This window comes from Chiloscyllium plagiosum, unplaced genomic scaffold, assembly GCF_037043375.1.
Source record: "Chiloscyllium plagiosum isolate Xiang-an unplaced genomic scaffold, Cpla_swu_hap1 HiC_scaffold_24, whole genome shotgun sequence".
Taxonomy (NCBI): Eukaryota; Metazoa; Chordata; class Chondrichthyes; order Orectolobiformes; family Hemiscylliidae; genus Chiloscyllium; species Chiloscyllium plagiosum.
In genome coordinates this window covers 20,857,859-20,885,302 of record NW_028270162.1, presented here as the reverse complement: position 1 = coordinate 20,885,302, position 27,444 = coordinate 20,857,859, and the positions used below count along the sequence as shown (strand labels likewise).

The 27,444-nt window shown below is 39.2% G+C and overlaps 1 protein-coding gene across 2 annotated transcripts in view; it reads left to right on the top strand.

Moving 5' to 3' along the window:
• The window catches only part of pole (polymerase (DNA directed), epsilon), a 160,005-nt gene that overhangs the window by 80,840 nt on the left and 51,721 nt on the right, over positions 1 to 27,444 (top strand). For both annotated transcript variants that reach the window (XR_006315365.2, XM_043715574.2), the window contains exons 31-38: positions 1,565 to 1,771; positions 5,057 to 5,200; positions 5,533 to 5,673; positions 8,159 to 8,312; positions 15,184 to 15,290; positions 18,134 to 18,310; positions 21,830 to 22,053; positions 22,923 to 23,143. Coding sequence is in view for 1 of the 2 variants with exons in the window: in XM_043715574.2 (XP_043571509.2) it covers positions 1,565 to 1,771; positions 5,057 to 5,200; positions 5,533 to 5,673; positions 8,159 to 8,312; positions 15,184 to 15,290; positions 18,134 to 18,310; positions 21,830 to 22,053; positions 22,923 to 23,143 (1,375 nt within the window). In the remaining variant the exon portion in view is untranslated. The remainder of the gene's footprint in view (positions 1 to 1,564; positions 1,772 to 5,056; positions 5,201 to 5,532; positions 5,674 to 8,158; positions 8,313 to 15,183; positions 15,291 to 18,133; positions 18,311 to 21,829; positions 22,054 to 22,922; positions 23,144 to 27,444) is intronic.

Sequence of the window (27,444 nt, the reverse complement as noted above, 5' to 3'; positions counted from 1 at the left end):
GATGCTAATACACCAACATTCTGGTTTAGACTCATTATGCAAGTTTGCTGCTGGATCAGTTTTTATTTCCTGTCCTCAGTTGCGCTGGAGAAGGTGGTGGTGAGTGCTTTCTCAACTGTGACAACCCATGTGCTGGTAATTTGGAGTACTGTGTGCAGTTCTGGTCGCCTCGTTTTAGGAAAGATGTGGAAGCTTTGGAGAGGGTGCAGAGGAGATTTACCAGGCTGTTGCCTGGAATGGGGAATAGGTCGTATGAGTGCTAGGCCTTTTCTCATTGAAAACGGCGAAGGATGAAGGGTGACTTGATAGAGGTTTATAAGATGATCAGGGGAATAGATAGAATAGACAGTCAGAGACTTTTTCCCCGGGTACAACAGAGTGTTACAAGGGGACATAAATTTAAGGTGAAGGGTGGAAGGTATAGGGGGGATGTCAGGGTAGGTTCTTTACCCAGAGAGTGATGGGGGCATGGAATGCGCTGCCTGTGGGAGTGGCAGAGTCAGAATCATTGGTGAGCTTTAAGCGGCAATTGGATAGGTACATGGATAGGTGCTTAAGCTAGGACAAATGTTCGGCACAACGTCGTGGGCCGAAGGGCCTGTTTTGTGCTGTATTGTTCTATGTTCTAAGGAAGGAATTTTAGGATCTTGACTCCATGATCGTGAAGCAATCCAAATCTAGATGGTGAGTGGCTTGAAGGTGATGGTTTTACAATGTATCTTCCTTCTAGTTGGAAATGGTCATGGGTTTGGAAAGTGCTGTCTTAGGATCATCGGTGAATTTCTGCAGTGCATCTTGTAGATATGAGTTTCAGTGGTAGATGTATGTGAATGCGATGCCAATCAAATGGGCTGCTTTGTCCTGAATGGTGTCATGTTTGAGTATTGTTGGAGCTGCACTCATCCAAGCAAGTGGGACAGCCTTGGAGGAATCAGGAGGTGAGTTATTCGCTACAGTATGCCTCGCCTCTGACCTGCCTTTTAGGCACAGTATTTATATGGTGAGTCCAGTTTAATTTCTGTCAATGTTAACCCCCAGGCTGTTAGTGGGCATTCAATGATGGTAACTCCATTGAATGTCAATGAGCAGTGGCTTGTTTGTTCTTTTGTTTCTCCCATCTTTGTTCTGACTAACCAGTTACTGTGACTTGTGACATTAACTTTGTTTTTCTCCCTGTTAAACATTTTCAGTGTTACTGGTACGAGTTCCTTTCTCTATGCGTTTAAAATAGTATTTTATTCACTTAAGGCACTCTGTCGCAGGCACATTCCATGGTTTCTAAACAGTCCATTAAACTAAGCACTGCTGGATAGCAATACACTAAATCTCATCACGTGGATGTTCACAGTAGCCTGACTTAAGTTTTTCATTCTTTAAATTTGAACTGTTTCCTTTTTGAAAATAGTTTGAACTTGATCCAGATTGATGTAGTGCCTAGAACATCAAATGGCGTTTTGAGATAATTACACATTTGGAAAGCAGAACAAAAGCTGACCATTCATTTTAGCACTGAGACTTAGTTAAGGCAACAGGTTTAAATTATTTTCATATTGTTTTGATTCAGGATGAACGGTTAGTGTGGCTGAGATACCAGAAGAGGAAGTGGGAGCTTCAGTCAAAGCAAAGAAAGGCACGTAGAAAGAGAAGAAAGCTTGATGATGGTGCAGATGCGCCAGGTAGACCTATTCGAGATGGTCCCACAACCAGTCTTAGCAGCTTTTTGCGTCGAACTGCCCGTACCATTCTTGACATGCCATGGCAAATTGTACAGGTAAGCTGTGGAATTGGTGCAATTGGATCTCTGGGTATGGGTTGTGTTGACAGACAGTAAACATTAACCTAACTGGATCAAATTGCAGATTTCTGAATTATACAAAAGAAAGCTATTCAACTCATCATTCTTGAGGTAGATCTTCTCGTGAAACCAAAACTAATCTTTCTGTCAACAATTTTGCACCTTCCTTTGCTTGAAATGTTTGTCTAGTTGCCCCTTAAAAGGTCTAGACACTGTCTCAACCACTCTGTTTTCAAGCAAACTTCCATATATAAAATGACTCCTCATAATACTGATAGTTATTGGAAGATGAGAAAAAAGTCTAAATGTTTGTCGATCAAGACTGTTCATAATATTAAGAATCCCAATTGCTTGCTAATTAACCTTCTCTACTTCAGTCAAAATGGCCCAGTAACTTGAGTCTCTTCAAATAACTAGTTTCCTATTTGAATCTGGGGAACTTTTGCTTTATTTTCTCCTTGCCTCCTTATACATCCCAAAGCTGCACATTTATCCCCATTAAATTGCATCAGCCTACTATTGTACGAGGAGGACTTTAGGCTGATATACATTACTCCACATTTGCAAGATACTTGTGCTTATATTTCAAGATGTTATTTCCTATCTAGTATGTACATACACCATTTCAATCATTCCCAGACTGAAAACACTTATCCATGCCTAACCAAACTTAAGATTTTCTCAGAACTCTGCTATGTATCCTTTACTGTATGCCTGAATTTTTCAAACATACCTCTTGACACTTTTTTTTATTGATTCTTCTGAAAGTCCCTACACACTGCATTGACCTCTTTTTCCTTAATCTATACAATTATCTGTTGAACTTATCAAAGCTCAACTTTGGGTTAGCAAATCTATGACCATTTTTGACTGAATTGCCTCCCTTTTAAATCTTAGTATTGGTATTCTTTTATAAAATCTTTTCTTTTTCCATTTTCTCTACTCATCTGCTAAAACCTTTGTTTGTACCTTTGTAATTTCTAGATTGAACTATTCCAACACACTTCTGTCCTGTCTATAACCGGTACACTATAAATGTAAGCTTACCTTAAAAACCTTTCTGGCGGCATCCTAACTTGCACAAATTTACTTTGACTCATGTTTTTCTTTTGTTATCAGCATGTTTCAAAATTGACATGCATCACCTCCAACCTTTTCCCAGAAAAAAAAACTCGTCATTCAAACTAGGCTTCCAACTTTCTGTTCGGTTCCATTTCCTTATTTACTGACTCAAGGCCTCATCTTCTGCCTTGGGAACCTTCTACCCCATTGTATCAATGTGGATTTTACCAGTTTCCTCATTTCCCCTCACCCCACCCTACCCCAGTTCCAACCTTCCAGCTCAGCACCGCCCTCTTAACCCATCCCATCTGTCCATCTTCCTTCCCACCTATCAACTCCATCCTCCCATTTATTAATCCACCACCGAGGCTCCCAGCCTCATTCCTGATGAAGGGCTTTTGCCCGAAACGTCTATTTTCCTGCTCCTCGGTTGCTGCCTGACCTGCTGTGCTATTCCAGCACCACACTCTTAACTCTAATCTCCAGCATCTGCAGTACTGATTTTCACCTTGCATTTGGTTGATAGCATTCTTCTAAATTGCTTTGGTAAAGATACTTGATAAATGGAAGTTTATTGATTTCCTACGAATTTGTCTTCCCCTTGTCTGTATTTCTGCCATAGTCATAAAAGTATAAAGCACGGAATCAGACTTGTCCATGCTGACCAGGTATTCTAAATAAATCTTGTGTCATTTGCCAGCATTTGGCCCATATCCCTCTAAACCTTCCTATTCATCTACCCATCCAGATGCCTTTTAAATGGTGTAATTGTACCAGTTTCCACCGCTTCCTCTTGCAGCTCATTCCATACAAGCACCACCCTCTGCCTGAAAATATTGCCCTTCAGATCCCTTTTAAATCTTTCCCCTCTTACCTTCAACCCATGCCCTCTAGTTTTGGGCTCCCCCACCCCGGAGAAAAGACATTGTCTCTTTACCTTATCCATCCCTCATGATTTTATAAATCTCTATAAGGTCACCCCTCAACCTCCGACTCTCCAGGGAAAATAGCCCCAGCCTATTCAGCATCTCCCTATAGCTCAAACCCTCCAATCCTGGAAGCATTCTTGTAAATCTTTTCTGAACCCTTTCAAGTTTCACAACTTCCTTCCAATAGCAGGGAGACCAGAATTGCATGCAATACTCCAATATTGGCCTAACTGTTTGGTTCTTTTCCCGAGGTTTCACACACACGATGCAATTTGCATACACCAACCTCTGCAAACAGTTAGTTTATTAAAGCCTGCTCAAGCTAGGTCACTCCCTTTGACACTCTTCGCAGATGTGCGAAGTCGAGTCAAAAGAGGCCGCGAGCAAAGAAAACACATCCCCTTTGTACAGGTCAGTTGGCAATGCTCACAGGTTCTCTGGCCACAACCACCTCCAATGTTGGTGCCATCTGCAAACTTACTAGCCATACCTCCAATGTTCATATCTAAATCATTTATATAGATGACAAAAAGCAGTGGACTCAGTACTGATCCTTGTGGCGTGCTGCTGGCCACAGGCCTCTAGTCTGAAAAGCAACCCTCCACCAATGTCTTCTACCTTCGAGCCAATTCTGTATACAAACGGCTAACTCCCTCTATTCCGTGTGATTTACCTTTCCTAACCAGTATACCATGAGAAACCTTGTCAAATGTGTTACTAAACTCTATAAGAGATCATGTCCACCACTCTGCCTTCCCAAGTACATGCAAATCCTGTCCCTCAGGATTGCCTCCAACAACTTGTCCACCACTGATGTCAGGCTCACCGGTCTATAGTTCCCTGGGTTTTCCTTACCACTTTTCTTAAATAGTAACACCATGTTCGCCAACCTCTAGGCTTTTGGCACTTCGCCTGTGGCTCTCGATGATACAAATATCTCAGCAAGAGGCCCAGCAATCACTTCCCACAAGGTAATTTTGACCGTAGCTTTTCTGAAACACACTCTCATTGTGCTGTACGCAAATCCGTTTAGCACACAAATGGAGTGGCTTAAAAAGGCAACCCACCATCACCACCTTTAGCAGTTTGGGCGAGCAATAAACAGTGAAGTTGTCAACAATATCCATGTGCCAAAAGTGAATGAAAATGTCGAAATTGTGATTTTGTTTTGAAGACTGTGATCTTGGCATGGAAAGGCCCTGCAATTAGTTTCACTGTACTCCTGTTGAATGTGAAGTATGAAAAGTAAATTGGTCTTTTAATGCTTCAGATTGCAGAAACAAGTCAGCCTGGCATCTTCAAACTGTGGGCTGTTGTTGGACACGATTTGCATTGCATTAAACTCAACGTTCCTCGAGTATTCTATGTCAATCAGCGCATCCCTAAAGCAGATGATAGCGCTGTTTACAAGAAAGTAAGTCTGCCCATTTCTTCCTCTTGTTTGGCTTTTCTCCAAGCATCATTTTTTTCATGTCATGTTTATTACATGATAATAAGAAAATTAAATTGAATAAATGCGGAGGGCTCGAGTTGCATTGTGGTGTAATTTTTTTTTTAAATACTGCAAGAGTTTGGCAGGTTTATCATCTGAAAAAATAAAGATGAAATATGCAAGTCTCAGTTATGATGTGTTTAACCACTTAATAGGACAGATTGAGAGTTAGAAATTTGCATACCTGAAAGGTTATATTTTAAATGTTGCCATTTTCTGCTCCCTTAGGTAATGAAATTTATTTATGTTCACAGGTCAACCGCATTCTTCCTCGTTCCAATATTGTTTACAACCTATATGAATATTCTGTACCAGAAGACATGTATCAGGAGCACATCAATGAAATTAATGCTGACCTCTCTGCTCCAGACATTGAGGGAGTCTATGAAACACAGGTCTTAATTGTTGTTGATGATTGCAATGTATATATAGTAGGCTAGGTTTAGTTTCTTGTAACTTGAATTTTTCCCCAAAACCAGAACCTCTGTGATGTGTTCTGATTTTGAAAATACACCAAGTGTCTTGGGTGCTGATGAAAAACTGATTATACAAATCAGCAGCTGACTTTACATCGTTTGGTTTTCTATTCACTTGAAGTCAATAGAAGAGTGGATGTGATGCAAACAAGGCTGCCACTTCTTCATTGCGTGGGACTCATTTAATTCCCGTCTACAAATTGAAACATGTTTGTCAGCTGCAGAGGATTACTATAGCCCAAGTGTATCTGTTATCCTGAATCACAGTAAAATGTTTTCTAGAGAAATATTTAGCTTGCTCATTATGCCTCCTTGGAGGGCAGAAAATTGCTGAGCTTATACCTAGTTTATGAGCGGTTTATACTTGTTCGTTAGTAGCCTAAATATGCAACAATTCAAACCAGTTCATAATCGGTTAAATACCATTTCTGGATGGCTCTCTAATTCCTTAATTGCTTGGGTTGGGCAGTTTCTTTAAATGTGTTAAATGGGCCTTATCTGGCTCTTTGTAGAACATGATCTTAAAACATTCCTTTTGAGATAAGATGTTACACATGGATATGAGCTTCATGACCATTAACTCTAATAGCTCCTCACTAGAAGCAGATCTTTGATATTTATCCACTATTGATTCTTGTTGTACATCTAAAAACTAATTTTCTCAAACAAAGCAAATGTTTTTTTATGTATGGGGATTTTGTGACAGTTTTTTGTTATCTGTTTCAATTTCAATCTTTCACTGCAAAAAGCTGCAACTACAAAGTGTACAGTGGTCCGAAATTCTACATTAATTATATTTGCCATTTCTTTGATTGTACTGCTGTCCATCACCTGCTCCTTCATCGGAGTGGTTGTTAATAGTTATATTATTGACCATATCCTTGTTCAGCGAAAATGCCTAGTGCATAACATTGCACTTTGGGAGAGGCGAAGAAAGGACAGCTCAGATTTTAATTACTCACCATTCAAACCATGGAAACCAGATGAAGAATTCTTATTTTTATCATGCTGTTTAATATGTGAGGCAATGGAATTTTTATTATCTTCCCCAGGGAATCTGTTCAGATAATTAAGAGCACCTCCCACCCCCAACGTTTTGCTTGCGGATGTAAGCCCTCAGTGCCCTAAGTATAGAGTTAAAACAAATGAAATACAAGCAAGTGTTCTTATAATTAAATTTAAACAAAATATGAAAATTGCTGTGCACTTATTTTTAATAAGTCAAGCAAAGCTTTGGATATTGACGTTAATAGATAATGGGAATGTGAGTAATGGAGACTGACTGACTGTTTATGTAGAGATTGGGGCTTGTTTAATTTTTACAAATAAGCCTAACCTTGATCCTTTTATTTTCATGGCTTATTTTGTCTTTTTTTTTTATTTAATATAACTCTGCTATTTCAGACCAAAGGTCCAACCAATTGTTTGCAAGTATTCAGTTTTTTCATGTTCATAGCTTGCATCCTCTGGAATAGTGCCTTTTTGATGTCAGCAAATATGGCATTGTCCAATTCAGCAATGAAATTCCCACAGCAATGGTTATTTTCAAAACGTCAATTGTGCTGTTTGAATATTGAAGATATTTTTAACATTTACAGTGTTCAAGAATGCCAGTGTGCTTTGACTTATTATGGAAAGTAAATTTGCAGTTTTCCACTTTAAATCCTGTAAACCATGCATCTGTACCTATTGAGAGAAAATTAGTTAACTGCTTCATCAGAAGAGCAGGCAGTCCATATGAACATTCTTTAAGTTTAGAACAAAAGTCTCACATTCTCAACAACTGAAATAAAGCCACATAATGTTGGCATTATCAACATTTGTTGGGGAAAGACAAGTTCATGATTCCAGTATCAGGTATAGTACTCTAGCTTCTGCATGGCTCTCTCAAATGTGCATCAACTTTCATTGGGTGTAAGATTTTGACCCCATTCAATGCATGATTATCATAAGACATTCAATAGAGTAGGAGTGCTCAATACAGGAGAAACTGGATTTTGAACGGCGGTGCACTATGTGTAGGATTCTAAAAGTGGAGATCTGGACATTTCTTCTTTGACAATGCTTTTGAGTTATTTTCCAGATTGTTTGGGGCCAGATGATAGCAATTTGATCTTTCATCCCATATAGAATATTGTCATGCAGCTAAAAAAAATCAGTTGTGCAGTATCTATTTCAGTACCCTATATTATCCTGTGCCAAATGTGTCAAGATGTCCCATCATTATCCCAATGTAATCTCCATTTCTGCACAAATTAATCTAGTCTGATAATTCTCAAAGTATTTTAGGTATTTTATTTAATTTCTAATTAATTATCACAATTAACTGGATTTCAACAATCAGTTGTAGTATTTTAAAGAATAGTTAACTTTATCCAGATTTTCTTTGTATGCGTTTTCCTAGATTCCCCTGCTCTTTCGTGCCCTCATCCAGCTTGGATGCATCTGCATGGTGAATAGGCAATTATCACCTCACCTTGGAGGACGAGAAGTGGACACCTTTGAGTTGGAACAACTGGAAATGCGTTCATTAGCACAATTTAATTATCTGGAACCAGGTAATTACGTGTCTTCTTCAGGAGCTTCAACCAATTTCTGGGAATCCTTATGATCAAAAACTAGATAAGTAAGATTTGTGGCGTTTCCTCTGGGAGAGGAATGATTTAATGGTGTGTTAATGACTCATTTGTATCTCCTGTCCTTCCATTATCAACTTGCAAATTGCAAAGCAAGAGCTGCTGTCGAAGGCATTTTACTAGTTTCGAGGATAACTTGCCATAATATCTTTGGCTTGAAAGTAAAGTTTCTTCAGATTTAACGGACAGCTCTTGTGTGATGTGCAAATATGTTTCTTTACCTTGCCTTAAATTACTGCTTCACAAGTATAGAGATGAAAATGCCTACCTTTCAACAACAATAAGTGGAATAAACACTGATTTTCATCTAGTGGTGTAATTTGTTTTCTTAGTGCTTCTAACTTTACATCATTTTATATATAGGTTATAGTGTGCTTCCATGTATTTGACATCTTGCCATTTAAGAAAAATTAGTTATTATGCAATTCAGCTTTGAAGATAGGCAAGAGCGAGCAAGCCACAAACTTTCAAATATGCATTTGTATGTCAAGAATATTATGATGGATTGAATCATCTTTTTGGATGCCAGAATTAGCTCGTGAATAGGCTCATTCGTGAGATGGAAAAAGTTGCGTTCAAACAACTCCATTCCAGTTCATAAAGGAATGAAAATATTGAAGGAAAAGATACTGGCTCAATAAATAGGTTTTCTAATTAATACCTATACAGTAACTAGTACACATTATTAATTTTTGGTTCATAGGTTGCATAAGTCTGTGGTTTTGCAGTTATAGCGATTCGGCGTTTTAGATGATGGCTGTCTCTTGTCCTGCTTTGTTTGTTTAGCCCCAGCTCAGCCCTCGTCTTGTCTCATGAAGCTGTTCCTAATGGAAGATTTTACATTGAATCAGCAGTACTCTATTGTGGTTCATGAAATCTGAGTTGTTTTGACAACATGCACTTTTACTTGCATTTTATAGTCTGAAGCTAAGGGTAGAAAGGCTCCAATGTTCTTTCCATTATGTGACTGACCAGGAATAAAAATGAAACACATTATCTAAACCAAGAACTCGTGTAACTCAGATGCAAAAGAATCTGGGTGTCCTAATGCATGATTCAAAAAAAGTTAGAACATCGAACATTGCAGCGCAGTACAGGCCCTTTGGCCCTTGATGTTGTGCCGACCTGTGGAATCAATCTGAAGCCTATCTATCCTACACTATTCCGTTTTCATCCAAATGTCCAATGACCATTTAAATGCCCTTAAAGCTGGCAAGTCTACTAGTGTTACTGATTCTTGAAAAGATTTGTAGCTCCGGTTGATGATAAGTATGTAAGTTAGCTCACAGAGCTTTGAAGGTTTGTTTTCAGACGTTTCGTCACTATACATCATCAATGAGAGTCTCCGGTGAAGCGCTGATGGTATGTCCCACCTCTCTATTTATAGGTCTTGGTTTCTTAAGGTGGGTGATGTCATTTCCAGTTCTTTTTTTCAAGGGAAGGTAGATAGGATCTTAATCGATGTGTCTATTGATGGTGTTCTGGTTCGAATGCCATGCCTCTAAGAATTCTCATGGTTGTCTTTATTTCACCTGTGCTAGGATGTGTTGTTTTGTCCCAGTCAAAGTGGTGTCCTCCTTTGTCTATATGTATAGAAACTAGTGATAGTGGGTCGTGTCTTTTGGTGGCCAGTTGGTGTTCATGTATCTTGGTGGCAAGTTTCCTGCCAATTTGTCTGATGTAGTGTTTTTTTTTTCGCAGTTCTTGCATTGTATCTTGTAAATGACGTTCATTTTGCTGGTAGTATCTAATTGATCCTTTAGGTTCATTAGCCAATTCCTCAGAAACAAGCCCAAACAAGCAGACACAATGCAACCAAAACCTATAACCACATTACCTTATCTCAATGACATAATCCAGACTACTCAGACCCCTTGGCAGCATGATAGCCCACAAACCTACCAACACACTTAAACAACGACTAATGAAACTAAAGGATACATACCACCAGCGCTTCACTGAAGTCTCACTGATGATGTTATCTAGTATGGTGACAAAACATCTGAAAACAAACTCAAGCTCAGCGAACTAATTTACATCGCCTACCACTGTTGCAAGCAGGGCATTCTACGCCCCTACTACTCTGAGTAAAGAAACTACCTCTGATATCTATCCTATATCTGTCACCCCTCAATTTAAAGCTGTGTTCCCTCATGCTAGCCATCGCCATCCGAGGAAAATGCTCTCACTGTCCACCCTATCTAACCCTCTTATTTTCTTGTATGTCTCAATTAAGTCACCTCTCAACCTTCTCTCTAACGAAAACAGCCTCATGTCCCTCAGCCTTTCGCCATAAGACCATCCCTCCATACCAGGCAACATCCTAATAAATCTCCTCTGCACCCTTTTCAAAGCTTCCACATCCTTCCTGTAATACAGCGACCAGAAGTGTACGCAATACTCCAAGTGCAGCCACATCAGAGTTTCGTACAGCTGCAGCATGACTTCATGGCTCCGAAACTCAATCTCTCTACCAGTATAAGTTAACACATCGTGCACCTTCTTTACAATCCTATCAACCCAGGTGGCAACTTTCAGGGGTCTATGGACATGGACAATGAGAACTCTGTGCTCATCTACACTGTCAAGAATCTTCCCATTAGCCCAGTACTCTTTATTCCTTTTGCTCCTTCCAAAGTGAATCACGTCACGCTTTTCTGCATTAAACTCCATTTGCCACCTCTCAGCCTAGTTCTGCAACTTATCTATGTTCTTCTGTAACCTGCAACATCCTTCGGCATTGTCCACAACTCCACCGATCTTAGTGTCATCCGCAAATTTACTAACCCCTCCTCCTACGTTATCGTCAGCCTGCAAGTACAACAAATAATTAGGAAACTTAATTGAATGTTATTTATTGTGAGGGCGGCAATGAAGACAAAAGTAGGGAGATTATGCTTCAGTTAGACAGACATTGCTGAACTATATCTTGAAGTCTTTGTGCAGTTATTATCCTTGTTTGAGAAATGTATTGGAAGAAGATTGAAGAATGCTTAGTAGATCAATACCTGGAGTGGGCAGGTTGTCTTACGAGGAAAGATTAGATAGCTAGGCTTGTAACACCTGGAGTTTAGAGTAAAATATGACTAGATTCCAATGGAAAAGACCGTGAGGCGTCATAGCATGGTGCATGTGGGAAGGATGATTCCACTAGTAACAACCTAGAACTAGGGATCACTGCTTAAAAATATTGGGTCTGCCACTGAAGACATGATTTTCTTTTTGTTGCAGAGGATCATGAGTCTTTGGAACTCTCCCTTCCTTGAGAGGCAATAGAAGTAATCTTTTGAATATTTCTAAGGCAAAGTCAGATTCTTGATGAGCATGGGGATGAGCAGTTATTGGGGTCGACTGAAATGCGGAACGGTCAGATTAGTCATGATTTTTATTGAGTAATAGATCAGACTTGAGGTTACTGTGTGCCTTCTATTTCTAATTTATAGATTCATGTGAATTTCTCCTGCTGTTGTTAGTGATGAGAACTGGAGAAATTAATGCAAATACATGAATTATTGGTGTGTTTTGGAAGAATTGCATGTCGCTACTTGACCTGTTTGGCTGCATTCTAAACGTACATTCCTTAGCCAAAAGTTCTGGGGTGGAATTCAAACCCACAGCCTTTGTCTCAGAGATAGGGGTGCTCCTACTACACCATAAAACCTTAAAGAATCAAGTTAAGAATCACACGACTCCAAGTTATAGTCCAACAGGTTTATTTGGAAGCACTTGCTTCTGAAGCACTGCTTCATCATCAGGTGGTTGTGGAGCAGGACCATAAGACACAGAATTTATAGCAAAAGGTTACAGTGTCACGCAGCTGAAACATATTAAACAAACTCAGATAAAGTCTATCACCTTTTAGAATGGTTTTGCTAGTTTCGATTCGTTAATATGTAAGTCCCAGAATTCCTTTTAAGTCACATTCTCAAGATAACTTCAGGTTTTCTAACAAAAGGACTCATCTAAGCTCAGGCAGTGCATTAAAGATGTGAGGTTAAAGTCTGTCCCAATCTTGAGTCAGATTCGTTATATTTCCAAAGTGGGATTTACAAAATCTTACATGGATTGACTGTAGGTTATGCATTTTTTGAGCAAAATAAAGCTTGGTAAAGTATGTGAGAGAGAGTGATAGGGTGTAAGCCTGTGAGAGGGTGCGTGCATGGGTTTGAGTGTGTGTGGGGGCTGTATGTGTTTGCGTATGAGAGGGTGTGTGTGTATATATATTTATATATGAAGGAGTGTACAGTGCAGTAGGGTCACCTGTATATGACTTGAACCCAAGGTCCCAGTTGAGGCCATCATCATGAGTACCAAACTTGGCTATCAGCCTCTACTCGGCCACTTTGCGCTGTTGCTCGTCCCGAAGTCCGCCTTGGAGGATGGTTACCCGAAGGTCCTAGGCTGAATGTCCCTGACCACTGAAGTGCTCACCGACTGGGAGGGAACATCCTTGCCTGGTGATTGTTGTGCAGTGTTCACTCATCTGTTGTAACATCTGCTCAGTCTCACGAATGTCCCATGCCTCAATGTACCACCCCAGTAATGCCAGCTTCTCCTATTCAAGAATTAAAACATTGGTCCCTGATCTCCTCTGTTGGAGGCTTCATGGAAATGTGAGGAAGGCAATTTAATAAGACTTGAGAAACTGAAATGGATTTTCTACAGTCAGATGGCAAACTCCTACACAAGTGATCAATTTTAGCTCTGTGCTGACTATAATTTTATTTTATTTCAAGTTAACGAGTATTTGGATGGGAGTTTAACCTAATGCATTGCTAAAATGCAACATTGAGGATATTTAGTCTTTAGCTATTTACTTAAGTGGCATTAGCTTCTTGACTAAAAGCAATATGTCAGTTGAAGATGTATCACAAGGGAGTAGAAAAAAATCTGAAATTAAATTTCTTAGCTCTAAAAGAATGCTTAAAAATGGGCTTTCTAGTTTGAATTAAATAGTGCTAATCCCTTTAGTAACAAGACAAGTAGTCTGAAGTAGCCAAATAAAATTTGTAAACATTACTGATTAGTGAACAAGCTTTGATTCATAGGTAGCTTCTTCACTTGTCCTGGTTTGATACAAGTGTGTTCTTGACATTGTCACTGCTTTTACAATACCTGTAATGTAATGATTATTTTCAGTCGCAACAAGGTAGTATGTTTGCAAATTTCCATAGGCTTGCATCCACAAAGTCAATGCTACTTGTTATAAATTACAGAATTTTCTCAAGTTATTTTTTCCACCCATCTCAATCTATGGTTAATCCCTCTTGAACCAAAACTACACAAGCTCTGAAATTAACTGCAAACAAAGCTTCAAGAGAGACATTTCTCAATACGTATTAAGTTTGTATTAGAAACAGGAAATTTACTTGATTTAGTAGATTAGAAATAATTGCCAGTTTTCACCTACCAGAAGTCATATTTTTAACAAAATTTTCACTTTTTTTTTGTTTAAGCTTTTCAGTTTATCTATTGATGGTGTTTAAAGTTCCCAAAAAGTGCAATTCTATGAGGTGAAAGAAATTTGGGTAGAGAAGATTTGATACCAAATTCTAATTTCACACATATTAAAATCAACTGATTGTTTTGGTTTCATAGATTAGATTTTCAGAACAAATTACTCTGCTTTAATGCTTATAATATTGAAAATTGAAGTTAGCCTCACAATTTCAAGTAAAAATTGAAAAAAAAATCTGCTGGTGCTGAAACAAAAACAGAAATTGCTGGAAAAGCTCATCAGGTTTGACAGCATCTATGGAGAGAAATCAGAGTAAATGTTTCAAGTTGAGTGAAGGGACCTTGGAAGGGTCACTCGACACGAAATGTTAACTCTAATTTCTCTCCACAGATGCTGCCAAACCTGCTGAGCATTTCCAGCAATTTCTGATTTTGTTTCTGCTGCCAGTACATCCTCCCCTGCCGTTACTTTATGGGTAGAGCAAGGCATCAGAGTGTCCACCAGTCTGTAGCCCAATTAAGGCCCTATCATCCCCACCTCTCCCCGAAAACCTCCCCTCATTAGAGACTTCCAACCTGCCTTGATGAGAACACCGTACTTCTTTCAATTGGGGCATGTTTGATTTCTCTTCTAATGCAGCCTCCTTCAGTACTGACAGTGATACCAATTCATTCACAACATAGAGGTGGATTTACATCTGAAGATGAATGGAAATTCAAACTTGTATGAATCAAAAGGCCGTCATCTGAAAAGCTAAAGTGGGGCAAACCAGCTGTGCACATGCAGTCTCATTTCCAAAATGCACATTAGCGTATGGCAAGTCCATCCTCAGTGTTTTCATTTCAGAGCCAATGAAGTACTGTGGAACAACCTGAGATGGTGAATGGTGTTATTAAAACCTTTTTATTTTCTTAGCTTTCTGTGGATTGACAATAGTTCCTCTTTTATTCAAGTTGTACTTATGGTACCTGTTTCAGGTCACAGTAATCAGCTCTTCCTTTTATTGGCTAGTGCCATTTTAAAGTCTGTGTGTCTTGTACTAGCAGAGACTTCCGGAGTGTGTGGCTCCATCTTAAGTTGCACTTCTGCAAACTTGATGTCTTAGAATAGCCCAAAGCACTAGTCCTTCAAACCAAAATATGCAAGCTCTGATTCTGATCATAATTTCAAACCAGCTTAATTCTGTAGCAAAGTGTTTATGCTGGCATCCATTTCAATAAAGTTTTTCCACCCATTTACAGAGTTTAAAAAGCTGAGCCATTGGTCAATTAGAGTTTAGGAAAAATGTCAATTATGATTACAATTGAAATAATTCCTGGCTTCTTCTTTTTGTAGGTAGCATTCGACATATTTACTTCTACCACAATGCCCAAGGGAGTAAGGCTTTATTTGGCTTGTTCATCCCCTCTCAAAGGAAGGCTTCTGTATTTGTTCTTGACACTGTAAGTAATTAAAAGACAATCAGCCATTGAGTTAACTACAGATGACTACATCAAGAAGGAATATTGTATCCCATAAAATTATGTTTTGTTTTAAGAATATTTTAAAAGACCAAAAGTGGGCCTTATTTAATTCTTTTGATGTGCTGGCTGAACTATGGTAAATAGAATTGACCATGACCCAGCTAGTGTCGTGGTTAGCCACAGTTTCCCTGATGATAAGTGACTGCCGCTGGAAAGTGTACCTATGTGGTTGATGGGAATTGAATAAAATTCCACTTGGGTCTGTTGGAATCCTTCAATTTGGCTCGAGGTACTAAAGACCTACTAATGCCTATAGCTCCAAGATTCTGTGTTTTAAGGAAAATAGTGTTCAGTAGATGCAGGAGTAACACTGTTCAGATCAGGAAAACAAACTGGTATGGATATTGTTTATGTAGTTGAAATGGCATTTCATTGCCAGTGCCATGAAACGAATAACTTGTGGAGGTGCAACTAAGTGATATCCCCATGTAATGTGCCTTTTCACTTTTGTAATTGATATTCTGTTTCCTCTGAGGCTAGGGCAATTGCTGCTGTCTTAGTAAAATGGACATTTTCAAAAAGGACTTTCGGTGAACACAAGATTTCTCTGTCAAGGGTTGTCTTGACAGAAACTGTTGGATGGAATGATCTTGTACAAAACATGGAAGCTAGTTACTGGATAATATTATTAGAGCTGAATGCATGTCAGTGTTTATCTTTGTCAGAGTACTGCATACCAAGAAAAGTTAAAGTAGTGGGGGACAAGCTAGGGGTGGCGGGTGCAGCATATAACAAATGTGGATGGCCATAAAAGTTATGAAGTGAGAATCATGAAATCTAAAATGGATTCTCAATGCTGTTATTTGTCACTTAGCTTGAGGATTCATTTCAATTGCTGGTTAGCAATAGTAGTGACATCTGTGGTATCCTTAGTTTCCTTTCAGAGATGCGTTTTATGAAAGATGGATGAAATAACTCCAGAGGCCACTGTCCCATCACCAAGTCACTATTTATGTACATGTGCATAATACTTGACACTGATCCAGCTTCTTCAGGGTCAGCTCTGAAATTTCTATTTATAATCTGTCAGCCATGGCTCCCTGATTGGACCAAGTTAACAGCCCCAATAAGGGAACTCATATTCTGAGATTCTTCTGGCTGACCTCGTTACAATTGCTGCAGTGGAGAATATGTCAAACCACCATAATGTTTGTTTATGGTGGGAATATGAGTTTATGCTACAATTTTTTATGTTTTTTATTTTAAAAAACATGACTTTACCAACATTCATATTAAAGACTCACTATTTGTGCAAACTACACTTGAAGCTTCAATAACATCGAAGAAGATGTACACAAGCTTTGTATGTACAATCAATATTAATAAATAGCTTTTCTCTTGGTCAGTAGCTCCATTTACACATCAGAAAATATTTTTTATTTGACTAAGCCTTTGTGGGATAATAGGAAATTCAAACTGGGCATCAAGCTATGGCTATGCCAAAGAAACATCCTGACTACCCCTCTTCACAACAGCAAGACCATCTGTGTCAGGCATAAAAGAAGACTATCTTTTCTTATACCTGGTCTCCATGTTGTATCTGAAAAATATCAAATAGGACAATGAAGATCCTAACATACAAGTACTTGAAGGAAGGAAATGATAATACTCTTATCGAATATAGATGCCTTCAAAAGCACAATCATGTATTTCTGATTGATGTTGAGCATATTTCAAAATACGTTTTCTGTCAAGAGTTTTCGTACATTTCAAAGTTGTACAGATGAACTTGACTCTAATTTTTAAAACGCGTGCCAAAAGAACCCGAAAATCTTTTAACCAAAGTACTGAAAGTTCGGAAGATGTGCAACCCTCCAGATTGGAAAGCTGAGCTACATTAGATGACTGAGACCTACTTGGAATGTGCATCAGGTTTCAAGACTAAATGTTGCATGTCCTCATCACTACCTGCATTGGGAATAAGGGTTGCTGAAAAATCAGACTGTTTGGACACTTTCATTGCAACATGACGACGTAACTGTATCATTTTAGTGTTTAACCACAGAGGGCTGCTTTTTGGGTGCCAAATACAATTGTCATTAAATTGAGATTAATCATCAATGGTGTGGAAAATATATTAATATAAAATATTTTGAAGTAATTAGATTTTCTATGCTGCTGTATTGTAATTATTTGCTTTCTGGGAAAGACATTGTTCCATCTTGTAATGTTAATGTTCACTTTTATGGATTATTTTGATAGAAAAAGAGAGGATACTGTTCCAGTTGCAAGGTGTTCAGGATTCAGGGACATAGGACAGATGAATGATTCTTTGGTGGAGCTAGCACAAGCCTAATGGTCTATATTACATAATTGTAATGAACTTTTCACCTCTTGAGTACAGAATTTTTCATGAAACATAGTTGATCATGCACAGTACCAAATGTAGAGACTTCTAATCTTTATTATTCTCAAATGGAATGAGAGATCTTTGGGAATGCATTGATCTTTTGTAAGTAAGTCTTGGCTGAAATACGACTGTTATACCTATTATGAAATCTAATTTTGAATTTTACAGGTGATAGTGACTGACTACTGATTTAAAATTATCCAATAATTCTTCAGTGAATGTTCTTATATTTTTGAATATATTTTGTAGCAGTTGTCTAGTCCAGGGTGATTTTCACTGATCTAAAGTTTATTTCTGACTAACAACTATTCATAATTTAAAATGATATGATGTATTAGGAACCAGAATATTTTGATAAGATTTTAATCTGGCGGTGGCTATTTTTATTCTATCTATTTTTATCTCTCATTAGGTGCGCAGTAATCAAATGCCGAATTTGAATAATCTATATGCATCTGAACGCACTGCTATGCTGGAGAAATTAGATGAAGAACTGCTGCCACCTGATAAGCACACATTTGAAGTTCAGGCAGAAAAAGACCCAAAGTTAATCTACAGAGCGATTCAGCGTCTTTTGCTGAGCTATAAGGTAATGCATTATTCCTTTTTTAACAAGTACAAAAATGGTTTGTTCACCCATTTCTAATCCATTGGTTTGCTTGACATTTTTACCTAAGCACCAAAAGTTATGGCTGACTGGAAAATATAATATGAGCTTTAAACTGAAATATTTTTACATTAATTTTGAGGGAGCTATTAGAAGTTTTCAAATGTGAATGATAGTTTACTGAATTAATCTGGATTCTGTTCAACAAGAACAATTTAAAACTTTGTATTTTAGTGTTTCATTGGAGTTGAAAGTAACTTTTACGCATGGAATGTGAGCGTTACTATTTTTTCTCTTAATGTGATCGTTATGAGTCACCCTCTTGAGACACTGCTGTCCATAACATGGTGAAGGTTCATAGAATCTTGTAGGTTGAGAGCTTGTGTTCTAAAGTGGAAGAATGACAGCTTAATTTTGAAATTATACTTTTATTGTGTTAAGAAAAGGAAGATGTATTTTTAGTTTCATCCTAGAATTATTTTGAGTGATGACACCATTTCTGGAGATTTGTTTTATTTCAGTGCATTTCAGTACAGTATTTAGAGTCACAGAGATGTACACATGAAACGGACCCTTCGGTCCAAATCATCCATGCCAACCAGATATTCTAAACTAATCTAGTCCCATTTGCCAACACTTGGCCCATATCCCTCTAAACCCTTCCTATTCAAATACCCATCCAGATGACTTTTAAATGTTGTAATTGTACCAGCTACGACAATTGTACCAGCTCATTCCATACACACACTAAACTCTGTGTGAAAAAGTTGCCCTTAGGACCCTTTTAAAATTTTCCCTTCCCTAAACTTATACCCTCTATTTCTGAAATCCCCCACCCCAGGGAAAAGATCTTGTCTAATTTCCCTATCCATGTCCCTCATGATTTCCTAAACCTCTGTAAGCTATCCATGCCCCTCAGCCTCTGATGCTGCAGTGAAAACAGGTCCAGCCTATTCAGCCTCTCCCTGTAGCTCAAACCCTTCAATCCTGGCAAATCTTTTCTCATCCCTTTCAAGTTTAGCAACATCCTTCCGATAGGAGGCAGACCAGAATTGTACACAGTATTCCAATAACTAATGTCCTGTACAGCCGCAACATGTCCTCCCAACTCCTATACTCGATACTCTGACCAACAAAGGAAACCATACCAAATGCCTTCCTTCTATCCTATCCAGCGGCGATTGTATTTTCAAAGAATTATGAACCTGCACTCTGAGGTCTCTTTATTTGGCAACGGTCCACATTAAGTTGTATAAGTCCTGCCCTGATTTACTTTCCAAAATGCAGCACCTCACATTTATCCAAATTAAACTCCTCTGTCACTCCATGGCCCATTGGCCCATCTGATCAAGATCCTACTCTGAAATAGAGCTGAAAATGTGTTGCTGGAAAAGCGCAGCAGGTCAGGCAGCATCCAATGAGCAGGAGAATCGACGATTCGGGCATGAGCCCTTCTTCAGGAATGAGCCCTTCTTCAGGAATGACTCTACTCTGAGGTAACCTTCTTCGCTGTCCACTGCAACTCCAGTTTCAGTGTCATTTGCAAACTTACTAACAATATCCCCTGTGTTCACATCTGAATTGTTTATATAAATGATGCCATGCAGTATTTGAACCTTTAAAGTATACAGTTCAGTGCATTAGAAAGCAAAGATAAAAAAATGTGAAAAAGCTATTTGCCTATCAACCAGAGTCTTGTAACACAGTCAGAACAATCCAGAAGAAATCAAGAAGTCTGCAGGTTCATTCAGAGAGATGCGATCCTTTGAAGCTATTATTTGCAGTCTGACTTAAAAAGAATTCCTGAGTGGCTTAGAAATCAGTAGATGAAAAACTCCGGTGACGTCAGCAAGCTATTAGGATGTTGAAGATGTGCATTCAAGGAACATTTGTTAAGGAGTAAGTGAAATGAGTTTGTACCTTATTTAAAGGTCTCAGTAGGGACTTTAATTGAAGCAGAAAGTATCAGGAGAATGCAAAAATTTGACAAAACAAATAAGTGACAGCCATGTTAACTGAATAAGAGCTTTACCATGGACTTAGGGTGACCCTTCCCTGACATTTAAGTGAAAAGTTCAATCTTTCCTTCTGAAATTTTGTATTAAAAACCATTTTAAATCGTACTTGCATAGTGTAAAATATTTTTTGTTTTTCTTTGTATGTATTAAACTTGGTTATTTTATTGAAAGTACATTGGCAGGTTCTTGTAAATATGTTAAACAGCTGACCACCATACAGAACTAAAGAAAATAGAACTTACGGTATATCAAAGAAGGTTTCTATCTGGGATCTAACTCGTTCTGTATTATAACCAGCTGGAATCATTAAATATAATGTGAAGGTACCCCCACAGTAGTGGTAGGTAGAGAGTTCAAGATCATAGCCAAATCAGTGGTAGAGAAATGTTGATGCATTGTATCAAGCTGGTGAATGTCTTTGAATGGAATTTGAAGGTGGTGGTATTCTCTTGCATTTGGTGATACAGCTGCCAGGTTTGGGAGGTGTTGTGTAGTGCATCTTGAAGATGATATGTAAACTAATGGATTTGCACTAATATACAGTACCATACATTTAAAAGCTATGTCCACAATGCAGCTCTGCATATCTGTATTTTACTGTAATAAACTTCCAGGTTTTGAATAAAATGTCACCTTGTACTTAATACATATGATAATCCAAAGCAAGCAGCTAAATATATTTAAGTCAATGCCAACACTTTTACAAATTTACAAGATAGACAGACAAGCAAATTAAAGTATAGATACTAATCAGTTTATTGGGTCTGAGCTTAAACTTTCTTAGCTATATTTATATTCTAAATATAATTGCAATTTTTGACTTTGCTTGCTTAGTGTGGTATCTTCACTTGTGGACACTGCTATAATAGGTTAGTGGCTACCGCAATTCCATCTTTGTTTGAGGTGGATTTGCTCACAAGTAAGTTGAATATATATTCTCAAAATCATTGAAATTTACAGCACAGAAAGGCCCTGTGGCCCATTGTAACTGTACCTGTCAGAAACAACCACCTGACTATTCTAATCCCATTTTCCAGCACTTGGCCTGTAGCCTTGTATGCTTTGGCATCACAAGTGCACACCTTAATACTACTTAAATGTTTTGAGGATTTATGCCTTTACCACCCTTACAGGTTATTGTACAATAGCATCAATCTGTGTGCATCAATCTACTTGAGGTAGATTGCAAAACATAGGTGGATGCAGCACTCGTTGTTTGGCTACAACTGCTGTTTATCAGCTATGTTTTATCTTAGTGTTGCTAAAAGGCATTGCAGGGATTGAAATTCCCTTAAATGTGTGGCTGTCAAAGTATAGGTGTACAATAGTAGGATGTCCTGGCAATGTGTAGCCACTGTATATCTCTGATCTTTATCAATTATTAAATATAAGGGAGGGAAGCAAGTTGAAACTAATGTTAATACTGCAATCTGTAGTAGGATGGCATGAAATTAATTGATTTTAAGTTCTTTTTCTTTTAAAGGATGAGAAAAGAGGACCAACTCTCATTGCAGTGCAATCAAAGTGGCAGCTAAAGAGGCTGACAAACGGGATGTCAGTTTTGGATGAGTTTCCATTGGTGCCTGTTCATGTAAATGATGATATTAGTTATGGTGTACTGGATTGGCAGCGCCATGGTGTCCGCAGAATGATCAGACACTACCTCAACTTGGATAGTATTTTGTCCAAAGCTTTTGAGATGGCCAGGTAAGAGAACTTACAGTTACAAAAGTAGACTACAACAGGTTGTACAATATGTCTGTCACTGGACTAGTAAACCAGAGCCCCAGGCTCTTGTTCTGGGGTCATGGGTAAAATCCTAGCATGGCACATGTTGAAATTTGAATTCATTAGAAACTTGGAATTAAAAGCTAGTCTAATGGCGACCATGTAACCATTATCAATTGTTGTTAGAACATGTGCTTCAGTAATGGGAAGGAAATCTGCCATTCTTGCCTGGTGTGGCGTACATGTGACTCCAGAATCTGTGGTTCACTCCTGGCTGCCACTCAGATTTGGGGTCAACTGGGAATGAGCAAAAAATGCTGGGCTACCTAGCAATGCCCTATTTCATTGACATTGTTTTAGAAATGGGAGAATGAGGTAAAGGGAAATCAGCAGGAACCTGCCATTGGAATTTGCATTGTTGGCCGTCTTATCTGTCTGTTTGAGAAAAGGCCTGCAAAGGTATAATCCTCCATTATTCTTGCATTCTTTCAAGTGCAAGCTGTATGGTAACATTGGCAGAGGTTCTCGAGAGCATTCTTCAATGACCTTTTTGGGGGAGGTCCAGTAGATACATCCAGTAGATAGAGAAGCATTTTTTTCAAGGTTCAGAGGCAAAACTTTCAACATTGGAAGGGAGTGCACACCCAGATGTGACGACCTGAGGCTGACAGAATGTGGTCTATTCAAATTCTATCATTTTGCCTGAAGATACTTGTACAGTGTATGCTCACCGCATTGGGTTTGTCTCTGATGGAGTAAAACAAAGTAAGAACATGAAATCATGCTTTAATAAATTGTCATGTCGTAAATAAATGTTATTTAATACTAATTACATAATTTATTTCCAGGTATTATCATATTCCTATTGGAAATCTTCCAGATGACATCTCAACCTTTGGATCAGACCTCTTCTTTTCCAGACATCTTAGACGACATAACCATCTGTTGTGGCTTTCTCCAACATCACGACCTGATCTGGGAGGAAAGGAAGCAGACGATAATCGCCTGGTTATGGAATTTGATGAAAAGTCAACAGTTGAGATCAATAATCCAGGGTGTTACTCCACAGGTACATGGGTTGCTGTACAACAATGGACCTACCTTCATAAGGATAACTATACTTTTATATATATATATATATATATATATATATATATATATAGTTCAAAAGTGTGGATTATTGCCCATCCTTCCCCCTCTAATTCTCCAAAGCATAAAATAATAAAATAACTGGAGCATGGAGAATAGCGGGAAGGAATCAACCCTAGAAAAAAAAGCTATATTTGCATAGGCAATACCACATGGTGTAGCAAACGGTGGACCAGATTTCAGTGACCAAATGAAGTACTCCTAAATGCAATGAACAAAATTTGCACCTTTCTCGTTTGTTTTGTTTGTGCTTATTCCTGCATAAAAGCTGCAACAAACAAAGAAATAAAACAACTATACAGAGGATAAGAGTGTCAGCAATTAGGAGAAGTACACTATCCATTCCGTTGAGTACGCTCTACTATTCAGTGATATCATGGCTGATTCGATGATCCTCAAATCCACTTTTTCCTGTCTTTTCCCCTATAACTCTGATTTCCTTCCTGATTAGAAATTTCCTTTGAACTATCCCCTTCTCACCTTAAATGCTCCCTCCTATTAGATGTTTCAACTCTGGAGGTAATAAATTCTGACCGTGAGCCCTATCTATGCAGCTCATAATTTTATAGACTTCTATCAAGTTTCCTCCAACCGCCACCGCTCCAGAGAAAACATGCTGAGTTTTTCTAGCCTAACCTTATAGTTCATATCCTCTAATCCAGGCAGCATCCTGTTAAACCTATATGCACTCTCTCCAAAGCCTCCACATCCTTCCTGTAACATAACGACCAGAATTAAATGCAATAATCTTAACAAAGTCTCTTAAAGCTTTGTGGATCACTTCAAATGCTGTCAAATGTCAACATTTTAGCATTCTTGATGCTGGACATTTTACTCTAGATTTATTTAATTAATTAAATTTAAATTTCCCACCTGCTTTTGGTGGAATGTGAACCTTCATTTTGAGGTGTTAATGTGTGCCTCCAGTTTACTAATCCAGTAACATAACCACTGTGCATCATGCCCAGTTAGGACATAGAACAATACAGTGCAGAACAGGCCCTTCCGCCCTCAATGTTGCGCCGACCTGTGAACTATTCTCAGCTTGTCCCCCAACACTAACCCGCCATCATCCATGTGCTTATCCAAGGGTTGTTTAAATATCCCTAATGTGGCTGAGTTGACTACATTGGCAGGTAGGGCATTCCACACATTTACTACTCTCTGAGTAAAGACCCTGCCTCTGACATCTGTCTTAAATCTATCACCCCTCAATTTGTAGTTATGCCCCCTCGTACAAGCTGATGTCATCATCCTAGGAAAAAGACTTTCACTGTCTACCCTATCTAATCCTCTGATCATCTTGTATGTCTCTATCAAATCTCCTCTTAGCTTTCTTCTTTCCAATGAGAACAGACCCAAGTCCCTCAGTCTTTTCTCATAAGACCTTCCCTCCAGACCAGGCAACATCCTGATAAATCGCCTCTGCACCTTTTCCAATGCTTCCACATCCTTCCTGAAATATGGCGGCCAAACCTATGCACAATATTCCAAGTGTGGCCCCACCAGCATTTTATATAGTTGCAGCATGATATTGCGGCTCCAGAACTCAATCCCTCTATGAATGAAACCTAACACACCGTATGCCTTCTTTACAGCACTATCAACCTGGCTGGCAACTTTCAGGGATCTATGTACATGGACACCTCTGCACATCCACACTACCAAGAATCTTTCCATTGACCCAGTACTCTGCCTTCCTGTTATTCTTCCCAAAGTGCATCACCTCACATTTAGCTGCATTGAACTCCATTTGCCACTTCTCAGCCCAATTCTGCAGGTTATCCAAGTCCCCCTGCAACCTGTAACATTCTTCCAACCTGTCCACTACTTCTCTGACTTTAGTGTCATCTGCAAATTTACTAATCCATTCACATTTGCCTGCGTCTAAGTTATTTATAAAAATGACAAACAGCAGTGGTTCCAAAACAGATCCTTGTGGCACACCAGTAGTAACCGGACTCCAGGCAGAATATTTTCCATCAACCACCATTCGCTGCCTCCTTTCAGAAATCCAGTTTCTAATCCAAACTGCTAGATCACCCTCAATTCCATGCCTCTGCATTTTCTCCAACAGCCTACCATGTGGAACCTTATCAAAGGCTTTACTGAAGTCCATGTATGCCACGTCAACTGTCCTATCCTCATCTACATGCTTGGTCACCTTCTCAAAAAACTCAATGAGCTTTGTGAGACACAACCTGCCCTTGACGAAACCATGTTGGCTATCTGAAATCAAATTGTTGCTTGCTAGATGATTATAAATCTTATAATCCTTTCCAAAACCTTTCCTACAAAAGAAGTAAGGCTCACTGGTCTATAATTACCTGGGTCATCTCTACTGCCCTTCTTGAACAAGGACACAACATTTGCAATCCTCCAGTCCTCTGGTATTAAACCTGTAGGCAATGATGACTCAAATATCAAAGCCAAAGGCTCTGCTATCTCCTCCCTATCTCCCAGAGCATCCTCTGATAAATCCCATCCTGCCCAGGGTACTTGTCTACTTTCACTCCTTCTAGAATTGATAACACCTCTTCATACCTAACCTCGATCCCTTCCAGTCTAATATCTCGTACCTCATTCTTCTCCTCTACAATATTCTCGTTTTCCTGAGTGAAAACAGATGAGAAATGTTCGTTTAGCACCTCTCTGATCTCCACAGAGTCCACACTCAACTTCCCACTTCTGTCTTTGACTGGCTGAATTCCTTCCCGAGTCATCTTTTTTTTCCTCACATACCTATAGAAAGCTTTAGGGTTCTCCTTTATTCTATTTGCTAAAGACTGCTCATGTCCTCTCTTTGCTCTTCTTAACTCTCTTTTAAATCCTTCCTAGCTGATCTGTAACTCTCTCACCTCATCAACACATAAGCCTCCTTCTTCTGCTTAACAAGAAATGCAATTTTTGTAGTAAACCACGGTTCCCTTACCTTATCACTTCCTCCCTGCCTTACAGGGACATACCTATCAAGGACAAGCAATATTTGTTCTTTAAACCAGCTCCACATTTCCATATTGTCTGCATCTCCTGCATTTTGCTGTCCCATTCTATGCATCCAAATTCTTGCCTAATCATATTATAATTGCCCTTGCCCCATCGATAACTCTTGACCTGTGGCATGTACCCATCCCTTTCCATCACTAAACTAAATGTAACTGAATTATGGTCACTCTCTCCACAAGTGCTCACCTACAACTAAATCAAACACCTGGCCTGGTTCATTATCAAGCACCAAATCCAGTGTGGCCACCCCTCTTGTCTCCCCTTTGACATACTGTGTCAGGAAACCCTCCTATACACATTGGACAAAAACTGATCCATCTGACGTACTAGAGTTATAGCATTTCCAGTCAATGTTGGGGAAGTTAAAGTCCCCCATAATGACCACCTTTCACTCCTACCCAGAATAATTTTGCCAATCCTCTCTTCCACCTCCCTGGAACTCTGCGGAGGCCTATAAAAAACTCCAAGCAGTGTAACCTCTCCTCTCCTGTTTCTCACCTCAGCCCACGTTACCTCAGTAGATGAGTCCTCGTCAAAAGTTCTTTCAGCCACCGTTATACTATCCTTGATGAACAAGGCCACACCTCCCCCTCTTTTACCACCTTGCCTGTTCTGAATGAAAGATGTAAACCCCAGAACCTGCAACATCCATTCCTCACCCTGCTCTATCCATGTCTCCGAAATGGCCATAACATCGAAGTCCCAGGTATCTATCCATGCTGCAAGCTCACCTACCTTATTTTGGATACTTCTGGCGTTGAAGTAGACCCACTTCAAACCAGTTTGCTGTCTGCCAGCACATTCCTGTGACCCTGAAATCCTGTACCTGTCCTCCCTACTCTCATCCTCCTGTGCACTGCAACCAAGCCTTAGGTTCCCATCCCCCTGCTGAGCTAGTTTAAACCCACCCGAATAGCACCAGCAAATTTCCCACCTAGGATATTAGTACCCCTCTGGTTCAAGTGAAGACTGTCCTGTTTGTACAGGTCACGCCTTCCCCAGAATGAGCCCCAATTATCCAAGTACCTGAAACCCTCCCTCCTGCACCATCCTTGCAGCCACTTGTTCAGCTGATATCTCCCCCTATTCCTTGCCTTGCTATCACGTGGCACGGGTAACAAACTAGAGATACCAACTCTGTTTGCTGTAGCTCTCAGCTTCCACCCTAGCTCCTTGAAATCCTGCCTTACATCCTTATCCCTCTTTCTATCTATA